This window comes from Lepidochelys kempii, chromosome 11 (genome assembly GCF_965140265.1).
Source record: "Lepidochelys kempii isolate rLepKem1 chromosome 11, rLepKem1.hap2, whole genome shotgun sequence".
NCBI classification, from domain to species: domain Eukaryota; kingdom Metazoa; phylum Chordata; order Testudines; family Cheloniidae; genus Lepidochelys; species Lepidochelys kempii.
The window spans coordinates 58,768,837-58,787,098 of NC_133266.1; the positions used below are offsets into that span (position 1 = coordinate 58,768,837).

At 40.1% G+C, this 18,262-nt stretch overlaps 1 protein-coding gene across 2 annotated transcripts in view; it reads left to right on the forward strand.

Moving 5' to 3' along the window:
• The window catches only part of LOC140895790 (aldehyde oxidase 1-like), a 76,309-nt gene that overhangs the window by 14,981 nt on the left and 43,066 nt on the right, over window positions 1-18,262 (forward strand). For both annotated transcript variants that reach the window (XM_073306342.1, XM_073306341.1), the window contains 9 exons: window positions 780-924; window positions 1,105-1,197; window positions 2,394-2,545; window positions 2,759-2,852; window positions 6,533-6,642; window positions 7,485-7,669; window positions 12,253-12,415; window positions 13,240-13,332; window positions 17,925-18,094. In XM_073306342.1, coding sequence (XP_073162443.1) covers window positions 780-924; window positions 1,105-1,197; window positions 2,394-2,545; window positions 2,759-2,852; window positions 6,533-6,642; window positions 7,485-7,669; window positions 12,253-12,415; window positions 13,240-13,332; window positions 17,925-18,094 — 1,205 coding nt within the window. The remainder of the gene's footprint in view (window positions 1-779; window positions 925-1,104; window positions 1,198-2,393; window positions 2,546-2,758; window positions 2,853-6,532; window positions 6,643-7,484; window positions 7,670-12,252; window positions 12,416-13,239; window positions 13,333-17,924; window positions 18,095-18,262) is intronic.

Below are 18,262 nucleotides of genomic sequence, written 5' to 3' on the forward strand. Positions count from 1 at the left end.
GGGAGTCCCAGGCCATGCACCACTGCCCACACCCTTCCCCTACTACACCAGCAGACATCTCGGGCTGCGCACCGCCACCCGCACCACGCCCCCCCCAAGCAGCCGGGCTGCCCTCCCACAGCACCCCGGGCAACCTCCCACGCAAATTTTATTCACTGGTATTTTTAGTAAAAGTCATGGACAGGTCACGGGCCGTTAATTTTTGTTTACTGCCCATGACCTGTTGGTGACTTGTACTAAAAATACCCATGATTAAAATGTAGCCTTAGTTATAAGCAACTGAAAACAGTGTCTTATAATGGATAGTATTAGGCAGCCTCACCTATAGGTGGCACTACCTATGTCTGGCAACCTTATCTACAGGCACCAGCTATGATAAGGGGTATGCCTACACGGCAGCTGGGAGGACTTATGGAGTAGGGTTGAAAGTAGTTTCATTGCAGTCAAATCCAGATTTTTTTAAAATTAATTTTCCATTAATTTCCAAGGGTGCAGGATCCAGCTCTAAGTGCGTAGTCTGCAGGATAAATCCTGTTTGCTAGACACATCTGAGTCAGTTTTAGGCATTTTATTCATGAAGCATGAATTTCCTCCTTGTGCAAAGGGCCAGCATAAGGCTGATGCACTATTTAAGTCCCACTTAAGCCCAGTTTTGAGGGTTTAAGTGTGACTTCCATGGTTAAGGAATTATTTTGGCTCCTAGTCCAGTGCCCTATTCACTAGACAACCGCTGCCTCTCTGGAGCTTTAAATATTAAATCTACATTGTTTCTCCTATAGACAATGGCTGAAAATCAGCCAAAAAGAACTCTTGTTTTCCAAGGGGAAAGAACAATATGGATTTCTCCTGCTAGCCTGAAGGAGCTTCTGGAGCTGAAAACTAAGTACCCCAAAGCACCTCTCGTTGTGGGGAACACCAGTGTGGGTATGTAGAATCAGAGCACATCCTGTTATGCATGTGCCCGTGTATGTATGAACAGTAGCGGGCAGCATTTAGAATTGCTTGTGTGTTCTTTGTCCTTAATATATGACTCAACAATGACATAGTCACAGTTCTGGAAATGCAGCAATCTTCCTTTTCTCTAAATCTCATTCTACTCTATAGGGCCTGAAATGAAATTTAAAGGAGTGCATCATCCAGTTATCATCTCTCCTGCAAGGATCCTAGATCTGAATGTGGTGAGATACACAGACAATGGTAAGTAGACCCTACTTTTGCCTTTTGAAACACAGAGAGATATCGCTGCATAAGATAATACTGATCCGTACCCTAGTGGGGAAGATGTGAACTGCTCTACAGACATCCTGGCTCTCCAAGAATGTCTAGAGATGCTTGTGAATGTTTCTGCAAATCATTCCTGAGACATCCATGGATCAGGATGGCTATGATCCCTGCCCCAATCTATGATACATTAGCAACAGCATGGGTTTGTCTAGATTAGGAAAAGAAGTTGAGGTTAAATTGGGTTAGCTAGTATGTGTTATCTAACCCTAATCTTAACCATGACCCAATCCCTAGTGTCGATGTGGATTAACACCTTTTACCTCAATTTAGCTGGCTGAGGTCAGCCCTAGGGGGAGTGTAGAATCAAAGTTATTGGCTATTTGTCCTCCAATGTCTGCTTATGGAGGGGACCCTCAACATTCAGATATCCTCCCTACTACATGGAAGAGGTGGGAGTGTCAGCCATCTCTGCAGCACCTCTCCCTCTCCTCATCTGTAACCCACAGAGGCTTCTCTGTAGATCAAGTGTTCATTCTGGGGAAGAGATAGGAGACTGGGTGGGCCAGGGGGAGGAGTGGGCAGACTGTGGTGACACCCGTTGTTGCCCCCTCACACTCTATGGAGAATCCATGCATGGATCTCACAGCACTTTATAACATTAATTAAGCCTCAGAAATGCCCTACGAGATAGATAGTAAATATTACTATCCCCATTGTAAGCGAGACAGAGATGAGCAAACCAAGGCAGAAAATTTCAGCAACTTGCCCAAGGCCAAAGAGAGAGTCTGTCAGAGCTGGGGTTACAATTTGGGAGTTCATGGCTCAGAGCATTACACCACATTTCTCTCCCCATTTCCAGATGTGCTTAGCTGCTACCCTTGACAAAGAAGGACTCTCTACCATGACTGTTAAAGACTTTTAACCTGTCCTAGTTTAACTCCAGTTTGCACATGCACATTTTGAAATTGATGCAGTATTTGTTTTGTTTCCTAAATTACAGTGTAACAAAAAACTTTTAAGATGTTGCCTTATTCCTATCCACATTCTAATGAGAGCTGATTGTGAGAAAAAGGCACTGCATAATTACAAAAGTACAGTCTGGACATAGTTTAATACCCTGACTTTGGAGCAATGCTCACATTTTGCTACTTACAATAACTTGGTTTCAGGACTAACCCTTGGAGCTGCCTGCAGTCTGGCTGTAGTGAAAGATGCCCTGACAAACACAGTCTCGAAACTTCCAGGGGAGAGGTCAAAGATTTTCCATGCTCTCTTGCATCAGTTAAAAACTCTGGGAGGACAGCAGATCAGAAACATTTCCGTACGTTACAAGTTGATGGGTTAGCAAAACTGCATGGAATTGCTTCTGTCTGTGCATAATATTTTTATTCGCTGCTGAAATAATAGACTTTAAAATTAATTTTATGTCACTGTCAGTCTTATGACCTTTGATCAATGTAAATCCTCACACTGGACTGACGCTTACATAAAGGTGACGACTTAGTGACATAATGTCCTTTTTTTTTTTTTTTAGTCTTTAGGTGGAAACATTATGAGTAGAAAGTCAACATCAGACTTGAATCCCATTCTAGCAGTTGGCAACTGTACCCTCAACCTGGCATCAAGAGGTAAGAGGCAGGGTACCTGTAAGAAGGTGGCCCTGTCTGGAGTGCCCTGCAATGGCAGGCCATGGCACAACAGGCAGGCATGCCGCAGTTTCCCTTCTTATTATTCCTCAGAAATAGTCCAAAGCAACTTCCCAAGTGAAAGCAAAGCCCTTGTGGGGTTTCATTTATTACAAAAGCCCTATGCACATAAATAACAAAATGTAGTCCAGAATTTCCCCAGCATAGTCCTTACAGCACATGCAACGTACAGCTCTGGCGTCTCTCATCACACACTGGCTCTCCAGTGCAGTCCTCTCCCTGAACTTGTAGTAGGACATCTCAGCCCTTCCAACCGTAGCGCAGGGAACCCCCCAGCCCCCCCCCCCCCGCCTCTCTGCTGAGAGCATCCTAGCCAGGGGACCACCCTTCATCTCCACTGGCCCTCTCATGATTCCTCAAGGTCCAGCTCTCTAGTCTTGGAGATGTCAGTAGGAAAGCTCCTCCACCACGCGCCTGCCTTCAGCCCTCTCCAGCCTTTGTCTCTGCCTCTCTATCTTAGAGCCAGCAGGCAGTTGCCTCTGCTGCTCCTCCTGTCTCCAACCCTGGTTTTCTGGCTTGGGGACACCAGCCAGCAAACCCCTCCTGTTGCTCTCTTTGCCTTCAGCCTTTCCCCAGGAAGCACCTTCTGCTTTCTTCCAGGACCTCCTTGAGTCCTCCTGGTCTCTAGCAGGACTCATTGGGTCTCCCTCTCACTGAATTTCTCCAAGATTCTTTATAGTCCCTGGTGCTGTACTATCCTCTTAACTGGTCAAATGGGAGCACCTGTCCTAGCACAGGGGAGCTGGAACTGCTTCGTTTTACAAGGGGCAGCCACCCTGCGACAGTCCCTCTCTGTATTTGTACTGAAGATGTAGGAAGTGTGATAAGGAACAAAATTACAACCAATTAATGTTGTTCAAGAAATCCACTCCCTGCCACACACAAAGCCACGTCTATGGGGAGACTGTGGAAACTGAGAACACATGAGGGACATAGGATTTCCACAGGCGTAGTCATGTGTACCTTTATAGCCAAGGAACCAGTAAAAACACCAAAGAAACAGCATGATTCAGGTAGCTGTGCACGTGGCCCCTTGCTTATTTTAATTCTGATCTAAGGGGGAATAAATTAAGCAGGTGCTGTATGCATAGACACATGGTAGGGTGGAAATGCATCCTCTCATTCTGTGATGGACCATGCCTACTTTGTGTGTGACCCCATTACACATCACTCGTCACCCTAAGGAACACATTCACCACGTAGTTGTTTCCTGGTCAGGACTTGTGCACTACTTCTTTTGCCATTTTTCCTGAATACACAGGGGTGGACATGAGAGCCAGAATTTCTGTCAAAATACAGTTCCACTCCAGAAAGTGACTTTGTAAAAAAAAACACACTGTCTCACTCAACAGAGTCACCCCATGCCTGTGTTGAGAGACAAGCCTGCTTACCTGCGTGACAAACAAGAGTTTTTACAGATTTTCATTCCCGTCAACCCTGCAGAGCCAATGCAGCTAAGAGAGGAGTCTAGTTCTTGAGTATCCTTAACAGAATTGTTCACCAAGGGCCAAAAATTGACTCCTGGCAGACCCTCTGAAGAAAAGGGCTGCATAGACATTAATTGGCCACAGAACTCTTCTTACAGGTGATGATGTACACCAGAGGTCCCCAACGCGGTGCCTGTTGGCTCAATGTGGGCTCCCGCAGGACACCGCATCACCGAAATGCTGCCGCCGAGCGCAGCTGCCAGAGAACCACCCACCAAAATGCCGCTGAGAGGCGTTGCTGTTTGGGAAAATGCTATTCCCACAGAAAGGCTGGGGACCACTGATGTACACGAAGGAACAGGCCCAGTTAGACTCCCAGGTCCTAGTGTTAATTTGCAGCTGGCAGATAGACAAATAATAATTTTACCTGTAAATATAGCATGTTCAGTGTGCACTCAAGGGATAATCTACCAGGGACCTCCAGAAGCCATTTGTTTTGTATATTGGACCTTCATTATTTTTCTCTGTCAAAGCTTTGCAGTTCACCTTTCCTGGGTTTTCAAAATAGGGATCTCTCCTTCTACTATTGGATGGCTAGATTGCAGTCACATTATTGCATGTGGCATTTGTAAGAATAATCCCCATAATATGGCAGCCATTTTTGAAATTTCACTCCCCTTGGATTGGGAGAGGGTGTTTCACCTTGTGGACCAAGGATCCTTTGGTTGTAGGAAGCCTGAGACCTGGATGAGGCCTGTGGAAGCTAACCAATGTAAATATTAAATATGGTTAATTATTATTAATGAATTAAACATCAATTCCTTTGATGCTAACACATTGTGTACTTTATGCAGCATATGCAAAGCATAAAGGACACAAGTGTACATTTTCTAAACACTGATTAATCATATTTATTATTTGTATTATGGTAGTGCCTTCAGCCCCAGTCTGATCAGGGCTCCATTGTTCTGGGTGCCATATTAGACAGATCCTGCCCCAAACAATATACAATCTAAGGCCCTGATCCTGCAAGCACTTGCACATGCTTAAACTTTACACAGGTGAACTGTCCCATTGAGTTTGGTGGAGTTACTCATCTGCATAAAGTTAAGCACATGCAAAAGTTTTTTTGCCAGAGTAGGGCACAACTTGAAACAAAACAAGCGGGTATATAAACAAATGGAGGGAGTTGGGGAGAGGGGATGAGGATAACATGATGAGGATAACAGACATAATTAGCAGTTTAGGTATATAAATAAGCAGTAGGTTTTAATGATGATTGGAGCACTATTTTCTGTAAGCATAATGCTATATTTAGAATGTCCTAACACTCCAACACTGTTTCAACAAGGTGTATCAATTTACACAGTGTTGACTAAGATATTATATTAACTTTAATTTCCTAGTGTTCCCATGTAAACATTTTATGATGGGGGAAAAACACACGGGTGAATTAAATACATATAAAATAGGAATGCTTTAGGAGAAAGTCTGCTAGCTGTTGCTTTTTTCTGATCTGTTAGGTGGTCATGTGTATTGGTAAATTAGGTGGATATTTCAGAACAGTGTGTAATTTGCAAATATAGGGACACTTATCAGATGTCCTAATCCTGTTTTTAGATGTTCAGATTGGCATTTAGGCACATTAAGTCTTCTGAATGTCAAACTGTGGGACTGTTTACCTTTGTATTTCCTTGTTTATTGTTAATTACTTACAGGGTGGATTTGGTTTATAGCTATACCAGCAAACCCTCTGTAGTGTAGACAATGCCGAAGTAGTCAGAATGTTTTTGGACTGGGAATTTCAAAGGGCCTAATTGAGTTAGGTCCCCAACTCTCTTTGGAAATCTACCTCCCTGCCTTCGGTCCCTTTCAGAATCCCAGCTTTAATCATTAATCTCATAAAATTGTGATTTTTTTAACTTTCAAAACAGTTGATCAAAAAGAGAAAGGAAAAGACAATACAAATTCTTCCTCTGGTAACTATTGAAAATAGAGAGACCACTTACGTTTAAGGTGCATGCTATTGTTGGGACATTATATGAACTTTAAGTAATTCTTTTCCCAGAAGTATTGCATATTCTTCCTTGACAATTAAATTGGATTTACACATATAAACTGCCTAGAGTTCACTTCTCATTGTACAGAGATTGCCATTTCTGTTTTCTCCAATAGAGGGAACACGGTGGATTTCTTTGAGTGACATTTTTGCCAGCGGAGTTGGTAACAATACCCTTATGCCTGAAGAAGTCTTAGTCTCTGTTCACATCCCTCATTCCAGGAAGGTAAAAGTTGCTGTGATGTTTGGATTTGTTTTGTGATAAGGATGGTTTAACCAGTGTTTATATGGAATTAAAGAAAGAACAGGAGGAGGAAGTACCATCTGTGGTTTGAAAAAAAAACAAAAACCACCCAACCAGTGAAATGTTTTGGAGGGCATTGATATATTCTGTATCCCAGGACGCTGCCCATTTGCAGCCTGGCAAGACCTCCAGTCTTTATGCAGATGAAGTTCCTGTTATCTCCTGAGGGTTTTGCCTACATAGGGTCTATAGGATTGATACATGATCCATGCTTCCACGCATAGTTGCTGCACAAGGTTGTTTGCTTGGTGCTATGTCACCAGTAATTCTGTAACACCGTGGAAGGGCAATATCTTTGGGAATTGGTAAGAAGACTGTTTGGGAGATACCTGCAGGCAGTCACACATCTCTGGTCTTGAATAAAAATGTGACTTAGTTGAATTTAGATGACTAAAGGAAAAGATCTGTAAAAGCAGAAGATAGAGTTGAAATACTGGCTTGATTTGTGCTTGAGTTTAGGCAGAGGTTGAGCCTCTTCAGTTTTGTCTCCCATTCTAAATGTGGCCCTCTCCCATTCCCCCTTACCTCTCAATAACTGTTTGTGAGAGGGGCTCTGCAGGGGATGGAAAGGGAGGTGGGTTGCTTGCAAGACAACAGTGAAGAGGGAACTATTGGATGGTTAAGGGAAGGGAATGAATGGTGCTAAATGTTTTGGAAGTAGAATCCATGCTCTATGGTATTTATTACCTTAGTTCATGTAGATCTCTATTAGAACATGTTACATTTCTGTGCATACTTCTTAGCCTCCTTTTGATTTTTGTTAGGGGGAGTTTGTATCAGCATTCCGACAGGCCCAGCGCCGGGAAAACTCACTGCCAATTGCTAATGCTGGGATGAGGGTACTTTTTGCGGAAGGCACGGACATAATTATGGACTTCGGCATTTTCTATGGCGGCGTTGGCTCTACCACCATCTGTGCAAAACAAACCTGTGAGGCACTCATAGGGAGGTACCGTATGAATTCCTGGAGGCTTTAGACATCTTTCAGATTTGAATATTGTTAGCTTTTTAATATTTCAGGGCATAAATACGGAGATCCTTTATTTACAGAATGGTTGGTGCCATTTATAATCCACCAGATGAACACAGATCAGCCCCAAGTGCTAAATCAACTCCTCACCCCAGAATGGAGTATTTATACTTTTCTGTTCTAAATGTTTTAAAGTCCACGAATGAATGTTGTGGTCATTGAAAGGTCTCTCCACAGGGTGGGTACAGTCGCTTTATTAGTGTCACTACATCACTTTGCTGTTGTGCCCCAACCTGACCTGGAGGGACCTCTACCTGTTCTTTATCCATTCAGTCTCTAGCATCTGTGCTGAAACTTCCAAAGAGGCTGCTAATTAATTAGTATGAGGGAGTGGGGTTCTAAAGTGGGCATTGAAGAAGGACTCATCCCTGCATTAGCAGTACCAGCAGCAAAGGGCCTGAGGGGACTTATGCCTCCTCAGTTCAATGGTGGCCAGGGTTGGGTGTGGCCCCAAATGCAGACTAGGGCATGTCTAGGGGCTTCTTTAACTTGCATCCCCCATTGAGGCTGGGGAGGACAGGGATATGGTATTTTACATTGACTAGCTCTCTGCACTGTTCTTAGCCAATCAGTAGCAGTAATCAGAACTCACCACCTAGCTAGCAGATATCAGGTGCAGCTTTCTCTGTTTATGCTCCTGGCAGAGGTGCATTGTAAGGAGGGACCTGAAGGAGGAAATGACACTGATTGTACAGGTTGTAACTGGGAGTTTTTCCCACGTGTAAGGAGCAGCATGGGAGAAAATGAGAACATGATTTAACCATCAGAAAACTGAGCTTGTTCTAACTTGAACCTCCTCAAATTTCAGGGCCTGTGAACAAACCCCTGGGAACTGTTTCTCCCATGCAACTTATGACCCAATTTTGAATTGGATTTGGAAGGAGTTCACATCACTTTTAGTATTTCTCCTGTGCTAACATAAATAACTACTTGGTGTGGTTGAATAGTCAGTTTACCATTTATGTAAAGAGGGCAGGATATTTGAGTATTGTAATTTAAAGCATTGATTTTTTTATTATTAATCTCGGAACTAGGTAGCACTTTGGAATAGGATATTATCTTACTCACTCATTAGACCTGGGTTCAAATTCTTGTGCTAATCACAAGTGAAAATAAGGCCCTGATGTAATGCTCTTTAAAGTCAATGGGAGACTTTCCATTGAGTTAAATGGGCTTTAGATCAGGCCATAAGTATGCTTTTCAGTTGTGGTACATAGTGGACACTGATCTACAAAGAGTCCTTTGGATCAGAAGGGTGCTCTACATGTTTTCTATTCCTTCTGTATAGTGACAGGACAGAGTTAATTGTTCCTAAACAATCCCTAATATTCCCTGAATTGTGGGCACTTGTTATGTCTAAATAAATACTCCTTTCACTTTGAGCACCCAATTTAAAATGTTAAATAAGAATTGCATGCTTTCTGTGCAGCTCATGTAGTGTGAGTTCCTGACAACCCTTTTCCTTTTGCAAGCTTTTCATTGAACATCATGGCAGACCTACAGTTTATTCAAATAGATACCTATTCAGCAAAACACGTAAGCATGTACCTAAGTCTGTCCATATTCAACAAACCGCTAAGGTACATGCTTGCTGAATCGGGGCCTTAAATTGATTATCTCTACCTGACACTATATTACACTCCTTTTAATTGTAACAACAACCAGATGCCACAGCAATGACTGTCTCATAAAAATATGTAAACAAATAAAATTAGCCTTTCTGAGTTTTTGTTTATATCCTTCATGTTTATAACCAGTTCATCAAAAACTAATAAAAAATAAATGACAAAAAATCTATTGTTGCCCTCAAAGGTGTTTGTACGTGAGAGAGATGTCTGAGCTCTTGGATCAACCCGTTATATTTAACTGGCTTTCTATGTATTCAGACAGTGTTCTGTTTTTCTGGTTTAGGCACTGACAGTTGGTATTATTGTTCTTGAGTGTCAAGATTTGCTCTAATAGATACAGTGGCTGGGATTTTCAAAAGTGCCTAAAGCAGTTAGGACCACAAGTCAAGTCATGACTTTTTCAACCTCTCTTTAACTGAGAGCTTTGCCAGGCCCTTGATTATTCTGTTGCTCTTCTCTGAATCCCCTGTAATTCTTGCAATATCCTTTTTGTGATGGAGTGGGCCCTGGCAATAATTGAAAATGCTGATAAATTGTTTCTCTAAACTCTGTCCTGTTGTGCCATTTGATCAGTTTATAAGCTGAAGCCGCCCTCCCACCCATTATCTTTTTGTTAGATTTTGCTACCCCTTTGATCTCTCTCAACATTGTGCACTCAGTTTCCATTTCTTGATCTTGAGGCCAGTGGTATAACCCTGCTAATATATTTATATTTATATTCTTACAGCTTGGGATTTGTATCCATATAGAATCAACTGTGTGATATACTTCAAAAGAGCAGAATTTTCAGAAGAGAGACCACTTTCAGATGAGCATCCATCATCTGAAAATCTGACCCCTTTAAAATGTCTCAAGTTGCCATCCAAAATCACTAGTCCCTTTTGAAAGTTCAGGCCATTATCTATTGTGTAGTGATAATTTTTAATAGAATTAAACTAGGGCTATCAAGCGATTAAAAAAATTAATCGTGATTAATTGTGCGATTAATCATGCTGTTAAACTACTAGAATACCATTTATTTAAATATTTTTGATGTTTTCTACATCCAAATAAATATATTTATTTCAGTTACAACACAGAATACAAAATGTACACTGCTCACTTTATATTATTATTTTTGATTACAATATTTGCACAGTAAAAAACAAAACAAATAGTATTTTTCAGTTCACCTAGTACAAGTACTGTAGTGCAATCTCTTTAGCATGAAAGTTGAACTTACAAATGTAGAATTATGTACAAAAAATAACTGCATTCAAAAATAAAACAATGTAAAACTTTAGAGCCTACTCAGTCCTACTTCAGCCAATTGCTCAGACAAACAAGTTTGGTTACAGTTTGCAGGAGATAATGCTGCCGATTTGTTGTTTACAATGTCACCTGAAAGTGAGAACAGGCATTCACATGGCACTGTTGTAGCCGGCATTGCAAGATATTTATGTGCCAGATGCGCTAAAGATTCATATGTCCCTTCATCTTCAACCACCATTCCATAGGACATGCATCCATGCCAATGACAGATTCTGATTGATAACGATCCAAAGCAGAGTGAACCGACGCATATTCATTTTCATCATCTGAGTCAGAGGCCACCAGCAGAAGGTTGATTTTCTTTTTTGGTGGTTCGGATTCTGTAGTTTCTGCATCTGAGTGTTGCTTTTGTAAGACTTCTGAAAGCATGCTCCACACCTCGTCCCTCTCAGATTTTGGAAGGGACTTCAGATTCTTAAACCTTGGGTCAAGTGCTGTAGCTATTTTTAGAAATTTCACATTGGTACCTTCTTTGCATTTAGTCAAACGTGCTGTGAAAGTGTTCTTAAAACAAACATGTGCTGGATCATCATCTGAGACTGCTATAACATGAAATATATGGCAGAAAGTGGGTAAAACAGAACAGGAGACATAAAATTCTCCCCATGGAGTTTAGTCACAAATTTCATTAACACATTATTTTTTAATGAGCATCATCAGCATGGAAGCATATCCTCTGGAATGGTAGCCAAAGCATGAAGGGACATACGAAAATTTAGCATATCTGGCACTTAAAGGCCTCGCAGTGCTGGCTACAAAAGTGCCATGCGAATGCCTGTTCTCACTTTCAGGTGACATTGTAAATAAGAAGCAGGCAGCAGTATCTCTCATAAATATAAACAAACATGTTTGTCTTAGCAATTGGCTGAACAAGAATTAAGATTGAGGAGACTTGTAGGCTCTAAAGTTTTACATTGTTTTGTTTTTGAGTGCAGTTATGTAACAAAAAAAATCTACATTTGTAAGTTATGCTTTCACAATAAAGAGATTGCACTACAGTACTTGTATGAGGTGAATTAAAAAATACTGGTTTTTTGTTTGTCATTTTTAGTGCAAATATTTGTAATAAAAATAATAATATAAAGTGAGCACTGTACACTTTGTATTCTGTGTTGTAATAGAAATCAATATATTTGAAAATGGACAAAAACATCCAAAAATATTTAATAAATTTCAGTTGATATTCTGTTGTTTAACAGTGCAACTAATCACGATTAATTATTTTGAGTTAATCGCATGAGTAAACTGCGACTAATCGACAGCCCTAAATTAAACCAATTTTCATAGTTTAAAAAAAGCTGATTTATTTTACTAGCATATAGGGCTCTATTATGTTGACTTCATTGAGACTATTCATGTGAGTAGCAGCTGTTCGATGTGAACCACACTGTGTTAAAGATCAAACTCCCAATATTGCTCCCACTGAAATCCAAACTGCAATTGACTTCATTGTGAGAAGGATCTTGCCCATGTCTGCGATATAAGCAAGTTAGCGTGGTCACCATTTAACTCATTCCACTGTGCCTAATATACTGATCGCAGTATTATTATTATTTTTGCCAGGCATTGGAATGAGCACATGCTGGATGAAGCTTGCAGACTGGTTCTTAAAGAAGTTTCTCTGCCGGGCTCAGCCCCAGGTGGGAAGGTGGAATATAGAAGGACTTTGATTGTCAGTTTCCTCTTCAAATTCTACCTGGAAGTGCTTCAGTCATTGAACAGGATGGTAAATTCTTGTCCTGGGTCTATTTTCATGCAGTCTAGTGAAAGGTCTTGTACTCTGTATTTATTTTTCCAGTTTGTACCGTGTACTGAGCATAATTTCTATGTTCACAAAAAAATTAAAAATACATAACAACATATCAGTGCCACTATTAAAAGAGCTCTCACACTAAAAAAATAAAAAAAATTTAAAAAAGAGAGTGAGATCATCTTGCGTGGTCTACCTCTTCTCAAAAGGACAAATAGCTGGGATAAATAAATGGCTTTGCAATGTGCATAAATGTCACCAACTAACTACGCTATGATTTTTTGATTTGGAGAGAAAACTTGTACAAAAATCTGTTCAGATATCATTGTGTGGTTCTAATTTTGAGTTTTCTTTCTGAAGGATTCCTGTATTAAATCTGTTCAGGTTCCAAAGAAAAGAATGTTTTATCTAATTGCCAGCCTTGCAAACTTAGCTTGGGCTCTGAGAGTCAAGCCGGGTTTTTCCTTTCTCACCTATCACCACCAGCAGCAAAGGTTCTATGTCAGTTTTGTTCATAGCTCAAAACAAAGTTAACCTCTTCTTACTGCAGTCCCTTTCATTGGTCTCTTGAAACAGCAGAGGTGTTATGCTCCAAATGCTTTTTTTTTTTGTATTTTTTAAATAAATATTTTATGAATGCTCAACACTCTTCACTTCATTTTCAGCTACTTTTTTGGGCTCTTCTAAATAGGGGGAGACTTGAGAGGTTTATGTTCAATCACTGTGGTTGCTAATTCTTTTAATATAAATGTTTGTGTTGTGAAAACATAACTATTATTATTAAAACACTTCTCTTTCAGGACCCCCATCGGTGTCCTGACATATCAGAGAACTATAAGAGTGTCCTACAAGATTTCCAACCCAAAATGCCCCAGAGTGAACAAATATACCAGGTCAGTGAGGCTCTTTTAATACTCCCTTTCAGTTTAAAAGACACTGTTAAAAATTAAGGTACAAGAAGAGCCCAAGCAGTGAAGGCCAGATACAGATTTTACAAAGCACTGAGGATGCTGAACTCTGTGCTTTTGATTTAAGCTCATTTGTGATTATGGCTTCAGTTTTCTTAACGCTAGTTATTTTAACTTATCCCTACTTTAGTACATGCTCAGTCCTTACAGGGATATAAGCTATTGGAATGGAATAAAGAAATGTGATAAAGTACAGTAGATCCTCAGATTTATGAACACCTTGGGAATGGAGGTTGTTTGTAACTCTGAAATGTTCGTAACTCTGAACAAAACATTATGGTTGTTTCTTTCAAATGTTTACAACTGAACATTGACTTAGTACAGTTTTGAAACTTTATTATTTAGAAGAAAAATGCTGCTTTCCCTTTTTTATTACTAGTTTACATTTAACATTAGTTTAATATGCTTTGCAAATCATCATGTGTTCAAGTAAAATTTAGCAGCAGAGGGGAGCAGAGAGCTATTCTTCATGTCCTTGTGCAGACAAAATTTTCCTGTTCTGCAAGAATTTTTGAGATTTCAAAATCTTCTTTCCCATCCCAAATTGGGACAAAAAGTCTAAATCTCAAAAATGTTCATGAACCAAAAATCAAAAAACAATTTGTATCAAGGCAATCAAAATGTTTTATTTAGATAATTTCAAAATGTTTCATTTTAATTTTGACTTTTTTTACATTTTTGTTTCCTATCAGTTAACTTAAATTACAAAAGGTCATTTCAAACTGAAAAATCAAACTTTTCATTTAGAAAATGTCAAAAGAGGACTTTTTGACAATTCTGAAGCTTATTTTTCCCTCAAAAAATTTTTTGAAACAGGCAATTTGCGACATTCTGGTTTTGGCTAATTGGCATTTTCTGATTAAAAAAGTTTAGTCCAAAAATTCATGCCCAGCTCTCGTGATGGTGATCTGGAAACAGCAGCATTATTCCTGGGGCTACACCCTATGTGACAGTGGGAATGGGAGCCAATGGAAAACTGAAAACATTTCTGTTGTATTAATATAACATTGTATCTTAAAATGTTCCAATTAGAGTTAAATAAAAACAGAGGGGAAGAGAAATTAAGCAGCAAGGGTAATTGGTGGAAAGAGATGTTGAAATTTGAAATGAGCTAGGGCATCGATGAGGCAAAGAGATACAGGAAGGCTGTTCCAGAGTGCAGTAGCTGCAAGGGAGAAGACTCTTGTACCAGTGGTGATGTAGGGACAGAAAGAAGCCAGTATAAATCTGAGGTAGTGGAGGGGAAAAAGAGATAGAAGGAGGATGCAAAGTGCTTGAAGAATCTATTATTCTATCATAATGTGCTATTGTCAATAGCTCTTAAACAAAATTATTTTCATGTGAAATTACACAGAAGAGAGCCACATTCTCTGCTGGTATAACTCTGACTTCTTGCAGTAAACACATGGTTCTTACTAGTGTAAAGTGAGAGGGGAATCAGGCATAGTAAGTTATATACTACTTTAAAGTCAGTTTTCTAGCAAAAGCAAAGAATGACTGTGGCTCTTTTCTCCTTGCTAAAACATGAGAAAAGTCAGGAACAACAACATCTGGAGGCTTACACAACTGCAGAAAAAATACCTCATTGTAACAACAACATATCACAAGGGATGAAAGCATTCCTTTTACTTATAGAACCAAATCTAGGTCAGAGTCAGTGTTTCATTAGTATTTTCATAATCACAACATGTTTGAACAGGGAGAAACTTAAGTAATTGTTTGGCTTCATACGCCACTGGCTTTCACACTGCTTATAAAATTGAACATTGTAGACAAAACTTGTCATCCCCATTTCACAAGAGGAATAGCTTTCCTTTTCAGTTGATTTTCCTGTAAGCACAGAGCTCCACTCGGTGTCACATGAAGCCATTTACAGATTTAGAAGGTTTTTCAGTAGGTTCAAAAAGTTCATTTGTAGTGAATGATGAGCTATTGAAAACTTGCAAAATTCAATTATTAATATATTGGATATTAATCCAATATTAGGATATATTAGGATATTAATATATTGTGATAAATGGGCTGATTAGCTGCTCATAAGCTGTACTTCTGACTGCATTGCATGTAGGAACATAGAACTGCACACTGGATGGATCAGTGAGGCCCATCTAGTCCAGTATCTTGACAGTGACCTGTGCCAGAAGCTTCAGAGGATGGAGAGCCCCCCACAGGGGAAACACTATCCCCGGTAGTTAGAGATTGACATATACACTCAAGCATGAGAGTTTAAATCCCCTCTGAAACTGCTTGTTTGTTGGCATTTTTAGATCCTTGCTATAACTCTGGATAATCTTACCTGTATAAATGACAAATCCTTTTTTGGGTCCCACTAAGCTCTTGTGACAGTAGAACAGCAGCCTTTAAAAAGTGACAGCAAAAGGGTACAGCTGCCATATCACATCCCCCATTCATTAGAATTAGAATTCACAAAAGGAACGAAAGATGTCAAACAGGCAGAAAATATAGCACACACTAATAAACAAAAAGGTACCACGGCACTGAAAGGAAATAGAATCTCTTTTTTAGTGGCATGTTAAAGTATGTGGAGAAGGGTGGCTGATGGTTCAGAGAACCATCATTTGAGCTCCTGCTCTGCATAGGTTTATGTGCTAATAAAAATGAGATTACATTTCCTTTCAATGCAGTGGTAGCATCTGATTTATTTGTGCTTGTGTTAGTCTCACTGCATTTTCTGTTTGCAGTCTTTGATTCCTCAGTGAACCTGGAGCGATCTTTGAAATGGCAAACCCGTTATAATTAATTTGTATTCAAGTATCTCCTAGAGGCTGCTATCAAGCTCAGGACCCCATTATGCTAGGTGTTGTACAAACATACAAGCCCTGTCTACATACACAAGTTGAACTGATTTATCTTAAGGTAGACTGATTTAGTTAAGTCAATGTAGACTCCTTTTGTGGATACTCTGAAGTCAGTTTTAGAGCATCATATATCAATGTAATTAAGGTAAACAACTTCAGATAATTTGTTATAAGGGACACTTAAACTGATTTTCAGATTCTGCACACAAGTGGGATGCACCAGTTTAACTTGCTTCAAAACTGATTGTGAACTCATTACAATTTGTGTGTGTAGACAAGGCTGTAGTAGACAGTCCCTGCCCTGAAGAGTTTACAATCAACATAAGCAAAGGGTGATTAGGGGAACAAGTGCAGCGGCTTACCCATGGTCAACCTAGCAGGACAGTGACAGAATTCAATTCCCCCAAGTCCCAGTCCTGTGCTGCCAGGCACTAGACCGAACTGCTTTCCATACGCCAGATATTCATGTCTTGGATTCCTTTTTAAGATGTTAGAGACCACCAGCAGCCCGTCAGCAGGCAGTGACTAAACAATACAAGTTGGTATATTTTATTATTCAGATTATTCAGCATTGTGTTGCATGAGTGATTTCTAAGCAAGCCAGTGCACAGCTGTCAGTACTTATCTTCGGCAAATCTGTAGTCTATGCCTTGGTCTTACTTTGTAATATGAGCAATATAATCTTTTAACAGCAGGGAAATAAATGCAAATGCTGAAAGATCTGTGCTTATTCAGATAAGACTATTGTAATGTTCTGTTAGAGGACAGTTGAGCTGGTTTGGGGAGTCCAACAATCAGGAAGTTCATAGTAGGAGACATCTAATTAAAACTAATTTCTCAGCATATTGCCAGTAGCAGACAGTTGACTAAAAAAGAAAACAGGGAGGGAGCTACTGGAGGAAGGAGAGGTTAATCAAACTACCTGTGCATTGGAGACTGTAGGGGGAAAGAGGATTCGAAAATATGAATAAATAGCCAGTTCTCAGCATAGGGAAAGGTTAGTAGTGAGGAGTCAGTGGGATCAGTAGTTCAGGATGTTTATTAATGGACTGGAGAGGAGGGGCGGGGGGGGGGGTGTCAATGAGTACATGACAATATTTGCTGATGGCAAAAAATTATTTCTCAAGCAAGACCTAGAAAAATAAAATTAATAGGCAATGGAGTCACATATTAAATTCCTCACAGGCAGCTATGAGGGAATGCACATTGGAAGGAACATTCAAACTGCTTGTCCATACTGAGCAGTGCTGAATTAATTGTAAGCTTTCAAGGGGAAAATCCAGGAGTCATGATGAATAGCTCAATGCACTGTACTGCCAAAAAGGTAAAATGAACAACAGAAGCCACTTGAGAATAATTCAGAAAATTATTACAGCACCACTGTATGTATCAATAAGACAGCACATTGTCCTCTTGAACATTGCATTCTGTTTTGGTTACTTTGTGACATAAAGGACATAGCAAATATAGAAAAAATCAGGAGAAACTAGAAACAAAATGGGTAGACTCCTGGAGAAGATTGCATAGGAGGGATTAAAGCGACCTCTGGGGACCAGCAGTTTAGTAAATGCTCCAGCCTAATCTGTATATAATATTACGCCAGAAGTTGGTGTTGTTAAACAGAGATTTTCAGACGCTAATATAAGGACACGCTGACTTGTCTTTCTTCGGCTGGGGATTGGTTTTTTTGCTGAGCAGGAAGTAAACCCAGAGCAGCTTCCCAGGGATCCAGTAGGACGTCCCATCATGCACCAGGCTGGTATAAAACACGCCACTGGTGAAGCTCTTTACTGCGATGACATTCGTGCTGTGGATGAAGAGCTCTTCTTGGCTGTGGTAACCAGTTCCAGAGCCCATGCAAAGATTGTGTAAGTGCGTAAATGCCGCAAAGAAAAGTATAACCATGAATGCATTGGTTGAGATTTTCAGTGCAGTGTAGGGCATTTAGATGCACAACTTTCCCTAGATTGCTTTGAAAATCTCAGCCACTCTGCTTTGTAACAGAGGATAGACACTCAGAGCATTCTGATGATGGA